The sequence below is a fragment of the Barbus barbus genome (genome assembly GCF_936440315.1).
Source record: "Barbus barbus genome assembly, chromosome: 37".
In the NCBI taxonomy this organism is placed as follows: Eukaryota; Metazoa; Chordata; class Actinopteri; order Cypriniformes; family Cyprinidae; genus Barbus; species Barbus barbus.
Window position 1 is genome coordinate 4,027,564 of NC_136715.1, and position 20,140 is coordinate 4,047,703.

Consider the following 20,140-nt stretch of genomic DNA (forward strand, 5'->3'; position numbering starts at 1 on the left):
ATAATGCAAGTCATATTGTAGAAATCTCCAATAATTGGCTCATTATATAAATAAGGGCACATTTCAACATTAAAGCACAATTACTATTGGTTTCTAACTGCTAGAACATAATAGAATAGAATAGAATAGAATAGAATAGAATAGAATAGAATAGAATTATACACAGGCACAAGGAAACTACACTTCAAGTACACTTTTAAGCACTACACATGCATCTATGTATCAGTTGAGAAATCCCTTGCAATTTGTTCTTAAAAGTAAAACATACAAAAACTATACTTGCAGATAATTAAATATATATATTTTCATGACTCTGTTTCTCAAGTATACCTTGTAATTTTTACAGTGTTTTATCAGTGGTTTGGCAGTACACTTTAACCATATTTCAACGACAATATAAGTAATTGCGAGATTTTATATGAAGATATATTTAAATCCTTCTTAAGTGGGTATTTCAACTAAATGTATTTAATATAAATTTAAACAAAATACAACTAATTAAACTGTAAATGATATATATGACCCTGGACCGCAAACCCAGTCTTAAGTCGCTGGGGTATATTTGTAGCAATAGCCAACAATACATTGTATGGGTCAAAATTATAGATTTATATTTTATGCCAAAAAAACATTAGGACATGGAGTAAAGATCATGTTCCATGAAGATATTTTGTAAATTTCCTACTGTAAATATATCAAAACTTAATTTGACAATTTTAAAGGCGATTTTCTCAATATATATATTGAGTATGTTGATTTAGCAGTAATTTAACATCAATAGACATCTTCTTTTTGTGTGAAATATACGTGGCAATATGTGAGAACATATGTTATACAAGAGCATCTGCAAGAAGTAATTGTCCTTGCAAAGCTGAATGTTTTGGCGTTGTGTTTCATGGAGAGGGTTATGTGTTATATATTTTAAGAGCCCTCCAAAAAATTGGCCAAACATCTAGCATAACATAGTCTTATTTAGTCAGCTATACATTTGAATAGACATCAATGAAAGGGACAGTTCACCCAAAAATGAAAATGATTTAATCAGAAGAAGATATTTTGAAGAATGCTGGTGACCAAACAGTTATCAGTAGCCATTGACTTCCATAGAGTGAAAATAAATAAATAAATAAATAAATACTACAGAAGGGCTACAGTCAACTGTTTGGTCACCAACATTCTTCAAAATATCTTCTTTTGTTTTCAGCAGAAGACAGAAACTCATACAGGTTTGGAACAACTTGAGGACGAGTAATTCACCCCATTTTTGGGTGAACTGTCCTTTATAGTAATGGCCAAATTTTGAACTCTTGCACCAGTTTCACAGACAAGGCTTAAGCCAAGTCCCAGATTAAATGCATGTCTGAGCACTGACATACCTTGAAATATGTCAGTGCCATTGTTTTGTCTCAAGATGCAAACCAATAATGTTTCTGTCTAAGGCACATTTATAAATGTTACTTAAAAGTTTTAACTGAACTATGGCCTAATACTGACTTAATCTAAGTCCTGCCTGTGAAACTAGGCCTTGGATTCATACAAGCACTTTACAATGACTAATTTCATATTGGATTTGTTTATTAAACTGAACAATTGCGGTTGTGTTGTTCTGTGTTCAACAGCTTTTTAAACTGCCATAGATACACATTGTTCAGGGGAATCGTGACCTTGACGCACCTTGACCAAAAGTGGCGTAGCTGCTAAACTTCCCCGCAGGGGAAAGATTAAGCTCAGCTGAGATTGTATTACAAATCTACCCACCCAGAACATTAACGCAGCTAAATAAACAAAAATCAATATCATTCAGACTATTAATCTGATACGGGAGTGTGTGACATATCTGCGCAAAACAAGCACCTCTGGCGAACGCTGGCTGATAATACAGTTCACAAACTAAAACAACCTTGATTTCACATACTTGAATTCTCTTTCCCCTCCAAGTAGGCTATACATTTCTTTCCTTTGTTTCAACTATATCTTCTGCAGTGCTTTTCTCGTTTGTTTTGCGTTGTGTGCGCAGTAGATAATGTAAGTTAGCGCTCCAGTGTTTAAAGGACACAGCCCAGAGGCAATGCCTTCCTCTCTCCAAATAGATTACTCCATAAATAATAATAAAAAACTAATTCATTCTCCAACTTCTGAGACCCTGCAGCCTGAGGCGGGCAAACCCAGAATGGTAAATTGATACAATGTGCATCCTTTCAGATAAACAAATAGTGCATGTGCAACACCCTAAAAGGGATTCGTTCATACCACTCTAATTTCCTTAACAGTCAATTTATATGTTTTGTCTACTTAAATGTACGACGAGTCCTTTCCTGTTTAGTCAAGCTCTGGAGAAACGACTCGACAACTGCGGAGCTAAAAGGAATCTGTCAGGTGCAGATGACAACATTTCAAGAGGCTATTTTCCCAGAAGCCAAACATTAAGGTTGTGCTACAACTGCATGTACACTCAATTTGATATGTTCACAAGACGAAAAAAAAGAAATAAGTAGTACTGGAAACAATTGTACGGGAAAAATGGAATTGCAAACAACTATAAATGGTCACAATCTGGCACAAATAGCCAATCACTGCCACTTTCACTCACCGTTCAACCAATGCATTTTCATAACTTTTCCAGTTGTTTGTCATTACTGAAAAAGGAATATTAAAAGTAATTGCACTCAATGTAATATTCTGGTCATTAGGGTAATGATAGTTAGCTAAAACAAAAACTAAAATAAAAAATGTTATTAAAATGTAAAAAAATAAATCAAATTAAAACTTATTTTTTATTATTATTTGACATATTTTTTATTATTATTTGAAAATTATTATTATTTGACATAAAATAAACATTCGAATAATAAAATAAAATATAAAATCCAAGTCATAATTTCTCATTTAATGAGATAATGTTACTAAAAACTAAAATGAGACTACATGTATATAAACAAAAACACAACTATAGCTGGTTCAAAATATTAATTAAAAAAAAAATTCCCAAAAAATTTAATGTTTTGTTGGCTGAACAATTGACACTTCAGTGCACAAAAGTATATAAAACTAAATGGTCTCTACTTCCATCCTCCTTTTAGTACATGAACTTACTATATTATTGTTATTATTGATGTTGTTTCATTTTTCATTGTTATTTTTTTCACAAATTTATCAAAACCACAAACTATATCTAAACCTACACATACATATTCACCAAAATAATTTTCACAACATCCAACAATAACTCAAAGTACATAAAAATACATGAATAACAACTTGCCATCTCTTTCGAACCTCTATTGTGATGCTTGAAGCTGTTCATTATTACAAACAATGTTTTTTCAATGGTTTGTCCGTACATCAAATCAAATATGGCATCTACTTCAACCAAAGTCTATTTCCATCTGAACACAAAGCTAAAAACAGATATACCACATTTCAAAATGAAACAAACTACATATACTAAAGGTAAATAAAGAACGCAGTGAAATGCAGGGATGGCAGACAGATAGAGAGGATTTGAGGAGGGGGTTCGGGTGCGGAGAGAGTGAGACGGGGGCCTTTTAAGAGTACAAAGACTCCAGTAGCAGCACTGAGTTTGCCTTCAGGCCAGCCTGCCAACAGAGCAGATAGCACAGGCCTCTGCACCCTCGCCAGGCTCTCGGCCAACACACACACTACTCTTAATCTAGCCCAGAGTGGATTAGACAGTTCCTCTCACCACTAACTCCCCCCTACCCTAATGCCCTCCAGTGCTACCTTCAAGTTTAGTGCAGGTCAGGAGGGCAGACGGAGGGGAATCGGCCCACTCAGTGTGTGTGAGTTATCTGAGAGCCACAGAATATCATCTCTTCCATTCGCTGATCTGCGCGGCTGATAGTCGCCTCTACTGGAAATTGTGAGCGCTTTTTCACACTCCTGCTGTCGATTGTTTGTCTGCGTTTCAAAGGGCAGTCCTGGGGCCAAGATTACGGCAAATAACGCTTGCTGTAATTTATCAACCCCTTCGACTGACGCCCATTCGGGATTACAGTAACGTAACAGAGAATGCTGGAAGACCTGCAGCAATGTAGTATAATGACAAAAAAATATTTCAGGTGCAGCACTGTGGATACTCCATTTGATATTGTAATTGTTTTAGACTGATACATAAAATATATTTACATATAGTCCACAAGAGAAAATAATATCTGAATTTATAAAAATGACCCCGTTCGAAAGTTTACATCCCCTTGATTCTTAATACTGTGTTGTTAGATGAATGATCCACAGCTGTGTTTTTTTGTGTTCATGAGTCCCTTGTTTGTCCAGTTAACAGTTAAACTGCCAGCTGTTCTTCAGATAAATATAGAGAGGTTCAAATGCTCACTGATGCTCCAGAAGGAAAAACTCATCACCAAACACCAATGACTTGTACATTGTACATGGGAAGTCGTAGCCTAATGATTAGAGAGTCGGCCTCGTAATCCAAAGGTCGTGGGTTCGAGTCTCGGGCCGGCAGGGATTGTAGGTGAGGGGAGTGAATGTCCAGCGCTCTCTCCACCCTCAATACCACGACTGAGGTGCCCTTGAGCAAGGCACCGAACCCCCAACTGCTCCCCGGGCGCTGCAGCATAAATGGCTGCCCACTCTGTGTGTGTGTGTGTGTGTGTGTGTGTGTTGGATGGGTTAAATGCAGAGCACGAATTCCGTGTATGGTTCACCATACCTGGCAGTATGTCACTTCACTTCATAAGGGTACTGTCATTTTAGACACGTCCAAAACTGTTGCAACAACAATTTTTCATTGGTGTTTGGTGATGAGTTTTTGGCTCAAGGTCTGCATATAAAGTCACACCAGAGGTGTTCAGCTGGGATCAGGACTTGGCTTTCTGCAGACCAGTCCAGTTCTTCCACACTGACTGAATCAATCATGTCTTTCTGAACCGTGCCTTATACACAGAGGCACTGTCATGTTAGAATAGAAAAGGGTCCTGTCCAAACTGTTGCTATAAAATTAGAAGCACACAATTCCCTAGAATATCATTATATGCTTAAACATTAAGATTTGTACTCATAGAAATTACTAAAGCAGTCAAACATGTTCATTGGAAGGGGGTGACCCAATACTTTTGGCAATATATATATATATATATATATATATATCAAATATTTCTAATAATCCACACAGATTGGCTGGTAATCAGATGCTTTTTAAACACGACTATAGATTAACCACTCTCCTCTACTTCCCATAGTGGTGCTCATCTGAGACAAAATGACTATTTAAAAATAACAGTGGTTGCATAAATTCAATTAGAGGCTTTTGGTCACGGTGGAAGGGGAGCGCGGGCCAATTAACCAGCCTGGGAGCTTCAGCCAGCCTGACTGCTGACACAGAACAGATGACGAGGGCCGCTCACTGTGTCACAGCCGTAATTGGCCAAAGCACATTAATCAAAACTGAAAAGAGGCTTCCGAATAGAAAAGAGAAGGAGAGAGAGACGAGGAAGAGAAAAGGGCGACATAAATGGGAGAGTGGGGGTGAAAGTGAAATGAGTAAATGGACAGAGACACAGAAAGATAGACAGAGAGAGGTGAGAAAATGAAGGGGAAGAATACAAATGGACCTCTTATGAGGACACTGAGGAGTGATGCAATGCGATACAACTATGGCCCGGTTACAATAAATGAAGCATTCTAGTGTTTGCATTGCAGAAGCAGTAGCTCTGTTCCAAAATGCAGTGCAGCTGCTTAATCGAGTAGCCTAATAAGACAGCATAACCACAATGGAACATGATAAGTGACTGATTTTGAACCCTTGACTCACAACTGATTTTTCATGAAATTTTTTTCTAAGCTAATGATGGATAGATTGATTTTTAAATAAATTACAGAGTGTTTCACAAGAAAATACTATTTCAGCCTTTCTAGTTCAAAATAGCATTTATAATTATACTATTTATAATTGTGAAATTCACTGGCAATTTCTGAGTGAAATTTGTTTATGGCAATCTTTTTTTTCAGTGTACTTTAATAAATATGGCAGCTTATTTCTACCAAAGAATAAAAAATAAAAAGGTAATTAAATGTTTTTTTTTTTTTTTTGCAATTGCAAGTTCATATCTCATAATTCTGACTTTTTTATATTAAATTAACTCAGAAATGGGAGAAAAATAATAAAACACAAAAACACTTTTCAAAGTTGTAAATAAAACAAAGATTATAGATTTTACAAGAAAATACTATTATTAAGTATATTAAGTAACATTTTATCTCACAATTCAGACTTTTTTTCTCACAATTACGAGTTTATAATTCACAAATTGGACTTCTCAGAATTGCTAGTTTATATCTTGCAATTTTTTTCTTGACTTTTTTTTCTCAGAAATGGACATTTATATCTTGAAACTATGTCTAGCACTTCTAAATAATGGCATATTTTTTAATCTGTGGCAGAAATAACTTTCATACATAAGCATAAAAATAAATAGCAGACACAAATATTGGGTAAAATATTGTGTTTTTAATCAGAGTGACCTATTTAATTGATGCCACCTTGATCATTTTTCCCACAGTGCATGCTGGGATTGCTACCCATGATGCTTTCTAATGCTGTCTAGGTAGGAGGCTCACTAGTCTGGAACAGAACTAATTTCACGGAGGGCAGTAGGTGTTCTGGAGGAGAAGGGAGCGTGTGATAATCGTGCTCAATTACATTCTGATTGACACTGACAGAATCTGGGCACTGACATACAGGACACAGATGAGAGCCATTATCAGCTGCTGAAACAAGCTGTCACTCCTCAGAGGATGTTTACTGTATTAAATAGTGTGCATTTGCTCTCCTCCTCTCTCCTCTGGTCAGTCACACCTCACGTCAGCAAACAAACTGACAGCTGCGGACAAACGCTTCTCAGAAAGGCTTCTAATGTAGGCATGCACAATGTAGTGGCAATCAAATCATATCAGCCAGGATTATGGTTTTACAATTATTACCTGCTGTTGAAATTCAAGGAATAGATAAAATAAGCTGAAAATGGAAGCATACAAAATCAGTATTTCTCCAATCTTTTATAATTCTACATCTCTGATCAGTCTTTGGTGAGATGATAAATTAAATAACTGATCAATAACTGATCATTCACTAACTAAATATCACAATGAGAGACTTTTACACTTATAACGCTGGCTAAAAATAAAATCAAATAAATATTTTGGTATATTGTATTGTCTACATTTCTTCATTCATCTTATATACAATAAAAAGAGATAGAAATATAAATTCAATAATCAGAATAAGGGGCTTTTATATTTATAATATTACCCAAACATAAATACATAATAATAATTGTTATGATTATTATTTAATAAGAAGAATATTTATTAATATTATTAATAATAATAATACTTTTTGCATATTATATCACCAAAAATTCCCATTTGAGTGCATCTGTAATATAAAAAGCATGAAGTGTTTTTTTTAAATATTTTTTTTATTTATATTAGTGATAAACGGGTGATTTCATATTGTAGAATATTCTCTGTTGGTGGGTGAAGTTCACATTTGTTTGTATTAGCGATCACATTATCCTTCTCAAATATTTCCACAGATCTTGGCCGCAGTCAGTCAGATAAACGAAGGTTAATATGCCTTCTATTTGGTTGCATTTGAAGAACGTGTGGAGGCACAATCGTCTATTCTCCACCACTGATATGCTTGAGTGAATATGGGATAGATTCAGCCACCAGGAACAAGCCACACACACACACACACAGCAAAGCTCCTCTCACTTTGCACTGGTGCCTCAACTGAGAGAGAGAGAGAGAAAGAGAGAGAGAGAGAGAGAGAGAGAGAGAGAGAGAGAGAGGCATGGAGGGTAGAGGTTTGTTTGCTAAAATCAGCAGGGGATCAGCACAGTGAAAAATGTCAGGTCAAATTGTTCTTGACAGTGTTAATATCTGCACCTCGCAGCAATAATTACATGTAAATAAACAGCGAAATAGTGCTCAGCTGGAGTCTAAGAGGAAGAAACTGCTTGTATGAGATAGCCAGCTGAGACTCAAACCGCTCACACAGGCTCGTTTTACAGAAAGTGAACGAACGAGAGAGAAAAACAGAGAAACTCAACTCAATGTGGCATTTGCTAAGACAAACATCACTATTATTATTGCTTTTATTTAGTGATTTTATCAAATCCCAAATAGTAAAAATTAACCCTATAAAGCCTAGTGTTTTATATTTGTTACACACATTTCTAAATGATCAACATGATCAAAACTGCTGAAAAAGCTGTTGTTCAATATAATGTGCTTGCTGCCATTGGATTGATAGTTTATAGCTTTTTATACCTTTTAAGCAAGTAAAAGACCTTCTAGTATATTTCTAAAAACGTTCTCCTTCGGGTTGTGATTCACTTGTGTTTTTATTTGTGAATCTAAATGTTTTTTTTTTTTATATAAAATAACATAATAACTTTTATATTGCATTGCACTGAAGCAGGTTTACTTGATAATTAAAAAAAAAATCATGTTCGAATGTGAATATCAAATTTGATCATAAGGCTTTTGAGGGATTTATTTGTTTATCTTTCAGTCATCATTGTATTGCATTGCATTATATGTTCTCAAACTATCTTTGATCATAAAACTAACATTTAAACATGATTTTACTATATTGTTGAGAGATATAGAGTCATAACTAATATTCATACTATTTTCATCTTTCTTTTTGACCATACAAATATTTTGCGCAATTTGGGCCTCTGAAAAGTATGAGATTATATTCTTACTATATCATACTATATAAAAGCTTGATGTATTGAATGTGAAACTGAGCAAAAACACATATGTTCTCTAAAAGTTCAATAAATTGTTCCATTTTGAAAACAATGATTATTCTGACTATTATTTCACATGCCAGGCTGCTTGTGCTTCATGCATGAATTATACTACTTCCCAAATCACGTTACCTGACCACACCGACAGCTTTTATCTGGTGGATGATAAAACGGGTGAAAAATAACTTGCATTGTGTGGGTGAGACCAGAAGAATGCTGCATATGAGACAAAGAAGACAGCTGTCCCATGATGCTGCGGTTCAGCCAGAGCGGGTCAGTCCGAAGCCAACCCCAGACATCAGACAGCAGTTGCTGGTGTTTGGCTGTGGATATGTGTGTGGTTGGGGGTTTGAGTTCGGTAAAGTTTGAGCAGCGCTGCTCATTGCAGTATTAATCACGACTGTGCACCTGTCAGAGTGGCATGTGGAACTAACAGGACACACATTTCACAAAGACGACATCCAAAAAGCCAACGGCTACCAAAGAGGCTTATCGATGACCGTTCGACCCCACCGCGACCCTGCAAACCCTTAACCTGTGAACTCATGATTATGAGGGCCTAGGTTACCTGGAAAGAATCCCCTCACCTGCTAATAGGCTTTTACAACACTGACAATAAATTGTAGCGACAGCAATCAAAAAGAAACCGAAAACACCTAAGCATTTTCCCTAAACTTTTACTTGTAGCAACACTGAAATATGATCCAATAACCACAAACAAATGCAAATTCACACAATACTGTTTTAACCTTCAACATCACTACATCATAAAAGACACCCGATTTGATATTTTATCTAATGCAATGACATTCAAAAGCCTAAGCATGATTTGTTTTACCTGTAAAAATGTTTAAAGTCATTGCATTGCATGTCAAATTATGTTGAAGGATGTAACATCCCTTTTCTTCAACATTTTTGCACAATGTCTTTGAGTGTTTTGGTGATTTTTAGTGGATGTGTGAAGTCAGGTGTAGCTCATCACAATATGATTCAGTAACCACATCTGTCATTTTAGCATTGCAAACTAAACAAAAAGACACTTGATATTTGCTCTAATGCAATGGAATTTTTCATGAATAATGTTTTACTTGTAGCTACAAAGACATTTAGACACACTACAAAAGTAATTGCATTAAATACCAAAACACGCAGCAGGATGGTTTCTCTTCATTATTGTCACTTTTCTTCATAATTTTTGCACAAGGTCTTTGAATCAGCTTTATTTTGGTCAATTTTATCGGCTGTGTGTCTTGTTCTTCTATGTAGTTTTCAAAACTACATCTGTTGTTTTAGCATTTCAAGCCAAGCTAATTTTAAAATAAAAGACACTTAGTTTGATATTTTATCTAATCTATTTACATTAATATATTCAAGTGTGACTTTCTCACTATATGAGAAAAAACTAGAAGTAATAAATCTGTTTTAATACAAAAGTTCACTTATACTACATAAAATCTAACAGATTTGGCCTCCGGTAAAACAATAAATAAGTCGTCCAGCATGCCGTGGCCTCTAAGTAATTGACATACAAGACAGGATCGGTGAGTGTGCACGTATATGTGGCTATGCACTCGCCATTCTCCATATTATAGGCATTTCCAGTTGCGTGGGACACACAGCATATGAATTGGTCTCAGTCGTTCCCTCCTTTAAATCCCTATCTCCTAGGATTTGCTGAAATTTATATTGGCTGCCTCTGCAAGATAAATGTAAATCGCATTCCCTTATATTTGCTATTTATCAGGATGCGGCAGCTCACTTTCGGCAGGGGAAAATATCTCTCACCCGCATACAAACAGCCTTGCATTTAAATAGCATTTTTATTGTCCGCCGTAGCCTTTCATCTGAACGACGGGAAAAGCATCTTCCTCTCCAGGGGAAGGAGAGGGAGGGAAAAAGAGAGACCAGCACACAGTCGTCTTGAGCAGACTTAAAGGAAGCGGTCGGGGAGGAAAAAAGAGCAGCCAAATAAATAAATAAATCTCTTTTTCTTTGAGATGAGAGAGGACCCTACGGGTGACTGCTGGGAAGCCAAAGTTGGAGTTTCGAGAAGACAGACAGGTGTAGAGCATCCATGACCTGATCTCATGAGACTGACCACCTCTGAAAACACCTGACAGCCACTTGTGTGTGTGTTGTGTCATACAAAGCCTTCTTTTCTGAACTACAGTCTTGAATTAGATCCCAATACTGAACCTTTATACTACGGATATTCTTTATACTAAGAAAAGAAAATATTTGTCTGTGCAAAACTTGCAGCTTCCAGGCTGTTCCTCTGCTGTTTATGCTCTGAGCGGTTTCTTGATCGGTTTCTCAAGTCTCCATGATATTCAGATCCTACCTTCAATGTAAATCTCATATATTTTTACTGTCCACCATGCTAAAGTTGTAAGTCTGACTGATTAGCAAAGTAGCAGCAGACCTCTCCTCAACAAGACGGTGATTTGAGCATCATTCATGTTCGAAAGTTTGGAAGTGTTTTAATGTTTGTATATTTGTATATATTTTAAAGTGGAATTTATTCCTGGTGTGCAAAGCTGAATTTTCTGCATCATTACTCCAGTCTTCAGTGTCACGTGATCCTTCAAGAAACATCTCTGGTTATCAATGTTATGCAATCGTGCTGCTTAACATTTTTTTCAGGTTGTCTTGATGAATAGAAAGTTCAAAAAACAGCATTTATTTGAAAAAAAAAAATCTTTTGTAACAATCTATTTATCTATTTTATTATCTATTGAATCTAATTTCTTCAAAAACAAACAACAAAAAACGATCCCCAATAATCTGAACAGTAGTGCATGTGCAAATTAAGTATGCATGAGAAACATTAATATTAATCCTAATCTTAGAAAGTTTTACTTGATTAAATAACCTTTTTAGATTTCGCAAATAACTTTCTTTATTTCTTTAAAGAAAAACACACCGATGCTTTAAGAAATCAACATACCTGAATAATCTATAATAAAACATTAACAACTACATTCTTAAAAACAAAGTTCCCAAAAAAAGGGGATTTCTCAGAAGAAGAAAGAAGCATTTTGTTGTTTTTTTTCCCCCATTCTAAAGAACATTTAGTGCAATGGTAAAGTTCTATGGTGGTTGAAGGATCCTCGTGGAACCATCACTTCCAATAAAGAACCTTTAGGCCTATTTTTAACAGTGTAAAGAACCGTATACTGTAGCAACACAAATGACAGCAAGAACTAGTGTCCAAGAAAAGGTTTAGAAAACATATTAGCCTTCGGACAGGTAAGTTTGACGCTGGCACAATCAGTTTCCATTGTCATCAGTCCTAAGACTACACTTACACACTGGAACAGTAAGCCTTACACCAAATCTACAGTTTATTTTATTTATTTTTTTGCCTGTGGCGACGATTTTGGCTGTCTGATGTTCTTGGCAGCTGCCAAGCAGGTCTTGTTTTTTGGAAAGCCTCTTATAGGTCTTTTCCATTACTGCCAAATATAAACAGTATCTGTTTTAATATGGCTTCTAATTATTAAGTTTGAATTCCCCCTCTCGCGGCGCGAGCGCACGGGGTACGGATGAATGCCACGCGCTCATCCGCTTTGATTCGTTCGTCGAGAGAGTGTGCCAGCTGACACGGTGCCCAGTCTGCGGCTTAATGCACAAGTTTTTAATAATGTGTGGGACTACATGAGTCTCCGCGGCTCATTGATATTCACGTGCCTAATGTCTTGTTAAAACTGCGAGGCGAGGGAGTCGGCAAGAGAAGCGAGCACTTGAAATTTCTGAGGTAGGTTTCTTTCCTTTTTAGTCGACGCCAGCACAGGGTTCTTAAACGTAATTCATCCCCTTTTTTCCGAGAAGGACTAATGGAAGAGGGAGAGGGTTGAAGCTTCTCCGCGCTTATCTCTGTCTGACAGTCGCGAGCAGCGGTTGGCGAGGGCTGGTGTTAGCGCGCTATGCAGTGCGGTACGGTGCAGGCGAGCAGGCCCGGGGACAGGGATCAAAGGGAGGCTCGGGTGAGCGCCGTTTTTCTCTCTGATCCCTCCGGTGGCGAGACCCAAGCCCGCTCGCGCGCTGCCTTACGCACTCATCTATCCGTCTGTCCGTGAGCAGAGCCACATTCCACAGCACAAACACACTCCCACGGCTCACATTTACACACACACACACACACACACACACACACACACACACATGTTGGTTTTTGTGGTTTATGGGGACTCTCCATAGGCGTAATGGTTTTTATACTGAGCAAACTGTGTGTGCTATTGCCCTACACCAACCCTACACCTAAACTTAGCCCTCACAGGAGACTTTGTGCATTTTTAGATAAAAAAAAAAACACCATTTAGTATGTTTTTAAAGCCTTTTGAATTACGGGGACATAGGCAGTGTCCTCATAAACCACCTTCATATTGTAATACCTCTGTCATACCTATGTCATTATACAAATTTGTGTCCTCATAAACCACATAAACATGCACACACACACACACACACAAACACACACACACGTGCGCGCAACAACCACTTCTGCTTCCTAGATACAAGCACAAAAAGTATTGTACTCACACATGGATCACATTAAAATGTTCTCTGCAACAACCTTTGTCGATCTTTAAGCACAACGCATTTCTAACAAAACTATATACTGGTATGCCAAGTATTATGACAATACCATGGTATTTTATATAGGGCCTACCTTTGATGTAAATACCATGGTTGAGTTGAGTTGATCATATACCATGGTATATGATTATGGTTGTTCTGTAATTATTCTGTATGTCAAAGTATCATGATATTTCCATCCTATAGCTAGTATTGCCACAGTACTTTGTTAATGGATGAAATTATTTAAAAGCATTGCAATATAGATTGTAATCTCCAATGTACTTTTAACAACAATTTACCATGTTTAACCATAGTTAACCAGCTGTTTATCATTAAACAACCAGTCAGCAATAAATAAACAAACAAAATAGTTTTTCCCACACTGCTTGGAGATATATAAATTATTGCTATTACTGTAAAATCATAATAAATATATTATTCATAATTGTAATACTATATATAATTTTTATACATTATAATTGTTATATTATCATGATTTAACAATAAAATTTCTATATATATATATATATATATATATATATATATATATATATATATATATATATATATATAGGCCTATACACACACACACACACACACACATTACTACGTTTTAATAATTGAAACAAAAAAAACCTATGAAACTACATACACACACACACATATATATATATATATATATATATATATATATATATATACACATAAATTAGTGACCATATATAAATTAGTTTGTTGTAACGGATGCTTACAAAAAATGACCAGAAATGACCAGAACTTTCATCAAAATTTTGGTTTAAATTATTAAATCGTAGTAATATATGCTATCACATTTTATATATTTTTTCCTATATTTTTAAATGTTATTTAATTTTCATAAGGAAAGCTTTCTGTGGTTCTGCAGAGGCATGTTGTTTTCCTCTCTCTCCCAGCAGGTGTCCCTGTCAGGCAGAGCAGTGGAATCCACCTCAAAGCTCTCTGCCAAGGAACACATTTCCCAGGACCACTCTTAAAAACCCATTTAGAGAGGCATAATAGCCAGCGTGAGCACCTGACATCATGCTCAGTCTCTGGCGCTGCTGTTCTCTGTCTATTCCTGTCTGCAGAGAAACAGGAAACTTCTGCCTTTTATTCTCTAGATAACATCAATTAGAGATTTTCTGCTTGGTTACGGGACATTGAGGGATATTAGCTATATCAGTATGGATATTTGAAGGGTCATCGGGACAAAATATATAATTATATAAATTATAAACACAGCTGGTGAATTTATGTCTATTGGAAACTTGTTCTCCAGCAGTCTTTCCCAACAAAAATGTCTTCTATCCAAAGGAAGGAAAGGAAAAAGATTTTTTTCCCCGGCATCTCCCAGAGAACGTGTCCTTATCCATCACCTGCTGTGCGACAAAATGAAATGGGGTGATACGGCTCCCCTCAACCCAAAAACATACCTGCAGGCCAGCCAAGCAATGCCTAATAGACCCCATCTGACACTGCATTACTCCCAGACCAGCCTAAACTTATAATCAAGGACTACGACAACAACAACCGCTGGTGGATGGCTTTTCTCCTGGCCTGTAATGGGAAAATGCGCTCTGTCTGGATGGGTTACACCAACACCTGTGCTGAGATCAGCAGGAGTCCATTACCGGCCACCACAGCCCATTTACAGCCAATCGACACATTTTGGTCAATCTTTACCAGCAACTGGTAGCCCATCAACGGCAGATGTTAGGAGAAATAGGTCTTTCGTTCGAACACATGCGCCTATCTCCTCCAGACAGGTGTTGTCTGTGAACTTCCAATATAAAGGAGTTATCTTTCATCTAAAAAAATAAAAACATTTTTTTTGACCGTGTCACAGGAGGCAAGGTGACATCTGATGTTTTGGAAAGGGAACAGATTCCTGGCTGTAACAGATTCACTTTCTTCTTGCTGAACAGCTAGCTTTCTTTTACTAAACAACTGCTGGCATGCAAACTCAAGGGGTTTATTGTTTTGAAAAAACTGACAAAGTTATATTTAATATTAATATTAATGATAAGAATGAACAATTCTTCCATCACATAATAGAGTTCATTAGCCGAACTGTGAGCTGAGGATGAATCAAAGTTGGGGTCGGGTTATGTGATGTCTGATATGACCTCAGCAGATGCTCTCGCACCTTATGTTGAGGATTTTCTGTGTGAAAGCTGCTATGGTTGACTGAGCTCTGTCTCTCTTGTCAGAAACCATATTTATCTCCTCACAATGACTCTCCCATATGAACAAGAGACACATACAGAGAGAGTGAGAGGTATATATTGAAATGTATGTTGCACACTTGCTGGCGGTCCTTGACTATCTAGTCAAACTCATACATTTTTCAAAAAATACAGATTATTATACTATTCTTTCTTTTGTAAAGAAATTCATATATATGCCCAATTTAACTATCATAAGTATCAAACTATCAAACCAAGCAATGAAACTTATAAGTGGCAATATACAGAAATATAATGCAAAAAAATACAAAACATAGCAATCGAAAAGCAATAGAAAATTAAAAAAAAAAAAATTTCTCCATTTAAAGCCTGCAGACCTGATTCATGTCACTAGAAGAAGAAAAAAAAACCTTCATTATTTATAAGGAGAAAGTGTTAAAGCGCAGCTGAGATGGAAGCAAGAGGCAGCGTCTCTCCAGTGTTAAATGCTCCCATTAATAGAAAAAAAGACCTCCATGTCTGCTGGTATTTACGGAGGTTTGGAGCGAAGGCATTAGTGCTCAAAGCCCCTGTGCCACGATTAACAATCTCTCTCACTGTAAGACGCCCATGTTATCCTTCCGACGTTGTAGTTACGAGGGGAAAAGCTCTTTTTTGTCACCAAATCCTTAATTCTTTCTTCTCTGGAAAAAAGAGGGTAATACCGAGAATGTTTCTCAATCTGCTTTGAGAGAGCAAGGGAGAGAAAAGGAAACCCCAATAAAACGTGTGAACGAAAGGGTAATTGTGGACAAATGCAGCATTGAAATTCATTTTCAACTCTTTACACACCATTTCAATCTTATTTTATGCTTGTTAGCCACATCTTGTTGGTGAGGGTCGGCAAGACTGCCCAGTATTGATGGATAATTGTGTATAATTCACTCCTTACATGCCATTTTTTAATGGTGGGTATTTAAGACAGAACCATTTCTAGAGAAAGTCACCCTAAATGCTCATTAATGGGGACCAAAGAGGATAACTGGGAAAATTTGACAAAACCACAACCACTGCAACACAAATCCAGACAGGACACACAACGAGAAATAAGTCAAGTGGCACCTACTCACTCTCGTGTACACACATAAATATTCTCTGACAAAATTGTCCAAAGCAACAAATTTCACCCCAACAAAAACATATATAGATTTAAATGTATACAAGGTCTATTTAACCTTAAAGTCAACATGGACATGACAGCGTTTACATTATTTTTACTGAAAAATGTCATCCAATAGCTAAACAGATATTCAGATGATCCATCAATTCCAAAAGAGAAAATCTAGTTCCATATTACCACACTTTTCTTCTTTATTATCTGCTTTTACTCTGAAATACATCACATTATGAACGTAAAGTGAAAGCCATTTCATTCTTATGGTTTCTGATATAAAAAACTGCAAAGGTTTGGGAATGATTACAATGTTTTTAAGCTATGAAAAATAAGCAAACTAAGAAAAAAAACCCCTTCAATTTCTCCATAATTTCTGTTTCCACACAAGCAGCAGATTCTAGCTTAACTCGACAATGCTCTTGATCTGTGAAGCATGCTGGTGTTCATTCAGTGTGCCTTTCATCGTTCTCACATTAGAAAGAGGCCTCTGCACTAACCTGTGGCGAAAGGCCGTTGCTCACGGGATTCATGTGGTTGCTTGAAGCTGACGGGCTCATAAAAGTCTCTGAATAGCTGGAGAAGGTGTGGCGGTTGGATGAGAGGCCGTAGGCGGAGCTACTGTCAGCCGAGAGTCCGCCCTGATGCATGGAGGAAGGTGGCAGAGGCTGCGGCCGGTGCAATGTACTGCTGCCATCTGAAACACAAGCATAGAGACGGTGATACCTATTCGCATTAGTCTAACAAAAAGATACTATAGAACACTTTACATTAGGGAGCACATTTAAGAGTTTTGGTAACACTTTACTTAAAGCCTTTATGTATAATGCAGTGAAAAAGTGGTTTTAATGCAATAATTATGCATATAATGCATTGCACAATCTCATGAATAACTGTAACCGCAGTTAATACATTATAACATTTATTAATTCATTGTTCCACTAAGCATTTTAAATTCAGTTATAATTATTTACAACAAGATATAATGTATTACAACACGCATTATGAATATGTATTATACCCTTAATAACCCTTTATAATCCATTATACCTAAAGGCTTTAAAGGCAGTATCGCACTTTTGTAAGCACTTTTATTTTTATAATAATAATAATTATTATTTTTCTTTTTTTTTCTTTGCAGGGTTATACACTGTCGTGTATAAAAATCTACTCAGCTTACCAAGGCTGCATTTATTTGATAAACCCCCCCCCAAAACAAACAAACAAACAACAAAACCCAGCAAAAATGGTTATACTGTGAAATATAATTACAATTTAAAATATTTTAAAATATGTTATTATATTTAAATAAAATAAATTAATTAAATAAAAAAGAAAAAAATATATTATTATATTTAAACTTAATATATTCAAATGTTATGTTATATTATATTATTATATTATATATTATTCCTGTGATTGTAAAGCTTAATTTGCAGCATCATTACTCCAGTTTTCAGTGTCACATAGTGCTTTAAAAATCATTAAATATGCTGATTTGATACTTAAAAAATTTAAAAATTTAATATGAACAATGTTGAAACCTTGATAAAAAAATAAATAAATAAACATTTGGAATGGTAGTGTTCATCTATGGAGGTTCATGGGTAACTGTACTCTACCTTGTGAGAGAGTGGTGCTGGGATATGTTGACTCTGGAAGCTGATAGGTGGGTAAGGTTGGCATGCCAGTTGGTGGAAACCCTCCAGGCAACAAGTGGTTGAATGCTGCCAGCTGATTTGCTCCTGCTTGTTTCCGCCACCTTGCTCTTCGGTTGCTAAACCAGACCTAATAAAAGATGGAAATATATATACATATTTTAATTTTAATACATTTTTATTTAATTTAAATGTATTATTTATTTGAAGGGAGACTGACAATTGTGCAGAGACAAATCTCCCCTTCTAAGCATGATTTTATTCACAGTCGAAAGCGATCAGCAGTCTTCCAGACAGGTTCATGGGCATGTGTGTGGCAGAGAGTGTGTCCTCATGGGAAACTGCCTCTTAGCACATGTTGAGGTCCCTGTTGTTCTAGTTAAGTGGCTAAAGCTGTGATCTGTATAAACAGGCCACTCTGGGCTGCCATCAGAGACGAGAGGTCGTAATCAGGTCAGAGGTAGCCCACACATCTCCTCCACAGACATCTTGAGTATGTTTATCTACCTGTCGGACACTTTAAAGAGAGTCTAGAGGACTTTTGCTGGAACGGTGTTGTCTGAAACACATGGACACGTACACACAGAGACATCTGTCACATCTTCAACATACTGCTTCATATCAAGCTACAACACTTGTATGAACTGTTTGGCTTCATTAAAATTAAGTAGATAAAATAAATGAAAAATTATTATTAATAATAATAATAATAATAATAAAAAGATCAAATGTTTTGAGCTTCCATAGAAAAGCACTTAATAGACCAAAAATTGCTTAAATTCCTTTTGTGTTTGGTTCGATTTACTTGAAATTAGTTAAAGTATTAAATTTTTTCTTGATAATTTTCTTGAGATGCATTATATTTATTCACATACATACAACATATTTGTGAGCCTGCACCACAAAACCAGTCATAAGTGTCAATTTTTCCGGAATTAAGATTTATGCATCATCTGAAAGCTGAATAAATAAGCTTTCCATTGATGTATGGTTTGTTATGACAGGACAAAAATCTAAATATTGCGAAAATTGCCTTTAAAGTTGTCCAAATGAAGTTCTTAGCAATGCATATTACTAATCAAAAATTAAGTTTTGATATATTTACAGTAAGAAATTTACTAAATATCGTCATGGAACATGATCTTTACTTAATATCCTAATTATTTTTGGCATAAAAGAAAAATGGATAATTTTGACCCATACAATGTATGCTATTGCTACAAATATACCCCAGCGACTTAAGACTGGTTTTGTAGTCCAGGGTCACATTTATTTAAAACAATATATAATACTATATAGCAAATATCAGCTGCCTGTTTTTTTTCATTGCATAATGTAATTATATTACCATCCCGCTCTTTATAGAAATATGTCCAACTTTATCTGTCTACATACAATATACTTCCATAAGGTGATATAAACTGTATAACAAATCTCAACAGCTTGATTGCTTGTATTGTTGCAAAATGTAACTGTATTTTTGCACAGCTGCTATCCACTCTATTGTAAACATTAACATCATGATTTTCTGTAAAGCTGCTTTGAAACAATGAGTATTGTGAAAAGCACTATATAAATAATTTTGACTTGTCTTGACTTGACTATTGCTTGTCAAAGACTAAGATATGAAATATATATTTTTAAACAAATTGAGGACCTGTTTTATTAAAACAGCAGGCTTTCCACCATTAGAAGCACTAACATGGCAAAAGAAAGAAAGATTCTCAGTGCTTACATTATTGAAAT

At 36.0% G+C, this 20,140-nt stretch overlaps 1 protein-coding gene across 3 annotated transcripts in view; it reads right to left on the reverse strand.

Annotated features, from left to right (window-relative positions):
• Positions 1-20,140, reverse strand: part of LOC306856561 (paired box protein Pax-7) — a gene marked incomplete at both ends in the record, with an annotated part of 61,420 nt that overhangs the window by 6,669 nt on the left and 34,611 nt on the right. For all 3 annotated transcript variants that reach the window (XM_079395919.1, XM_079395918.1, XM_079395917.1), the window contains 2 exons: positions 17,237-17,433; positions 18,359-18,524. In XM_079395919.1, coding sequence (XP_079252045.1) covers positions 17,237-17,433; positions 18,359-18,524 — 363 coding nt within the window. The remainder of the gene's footprint in view (positions 1-17,236; positions 17,434-18,358; positions 18,525-20,140) is intronic.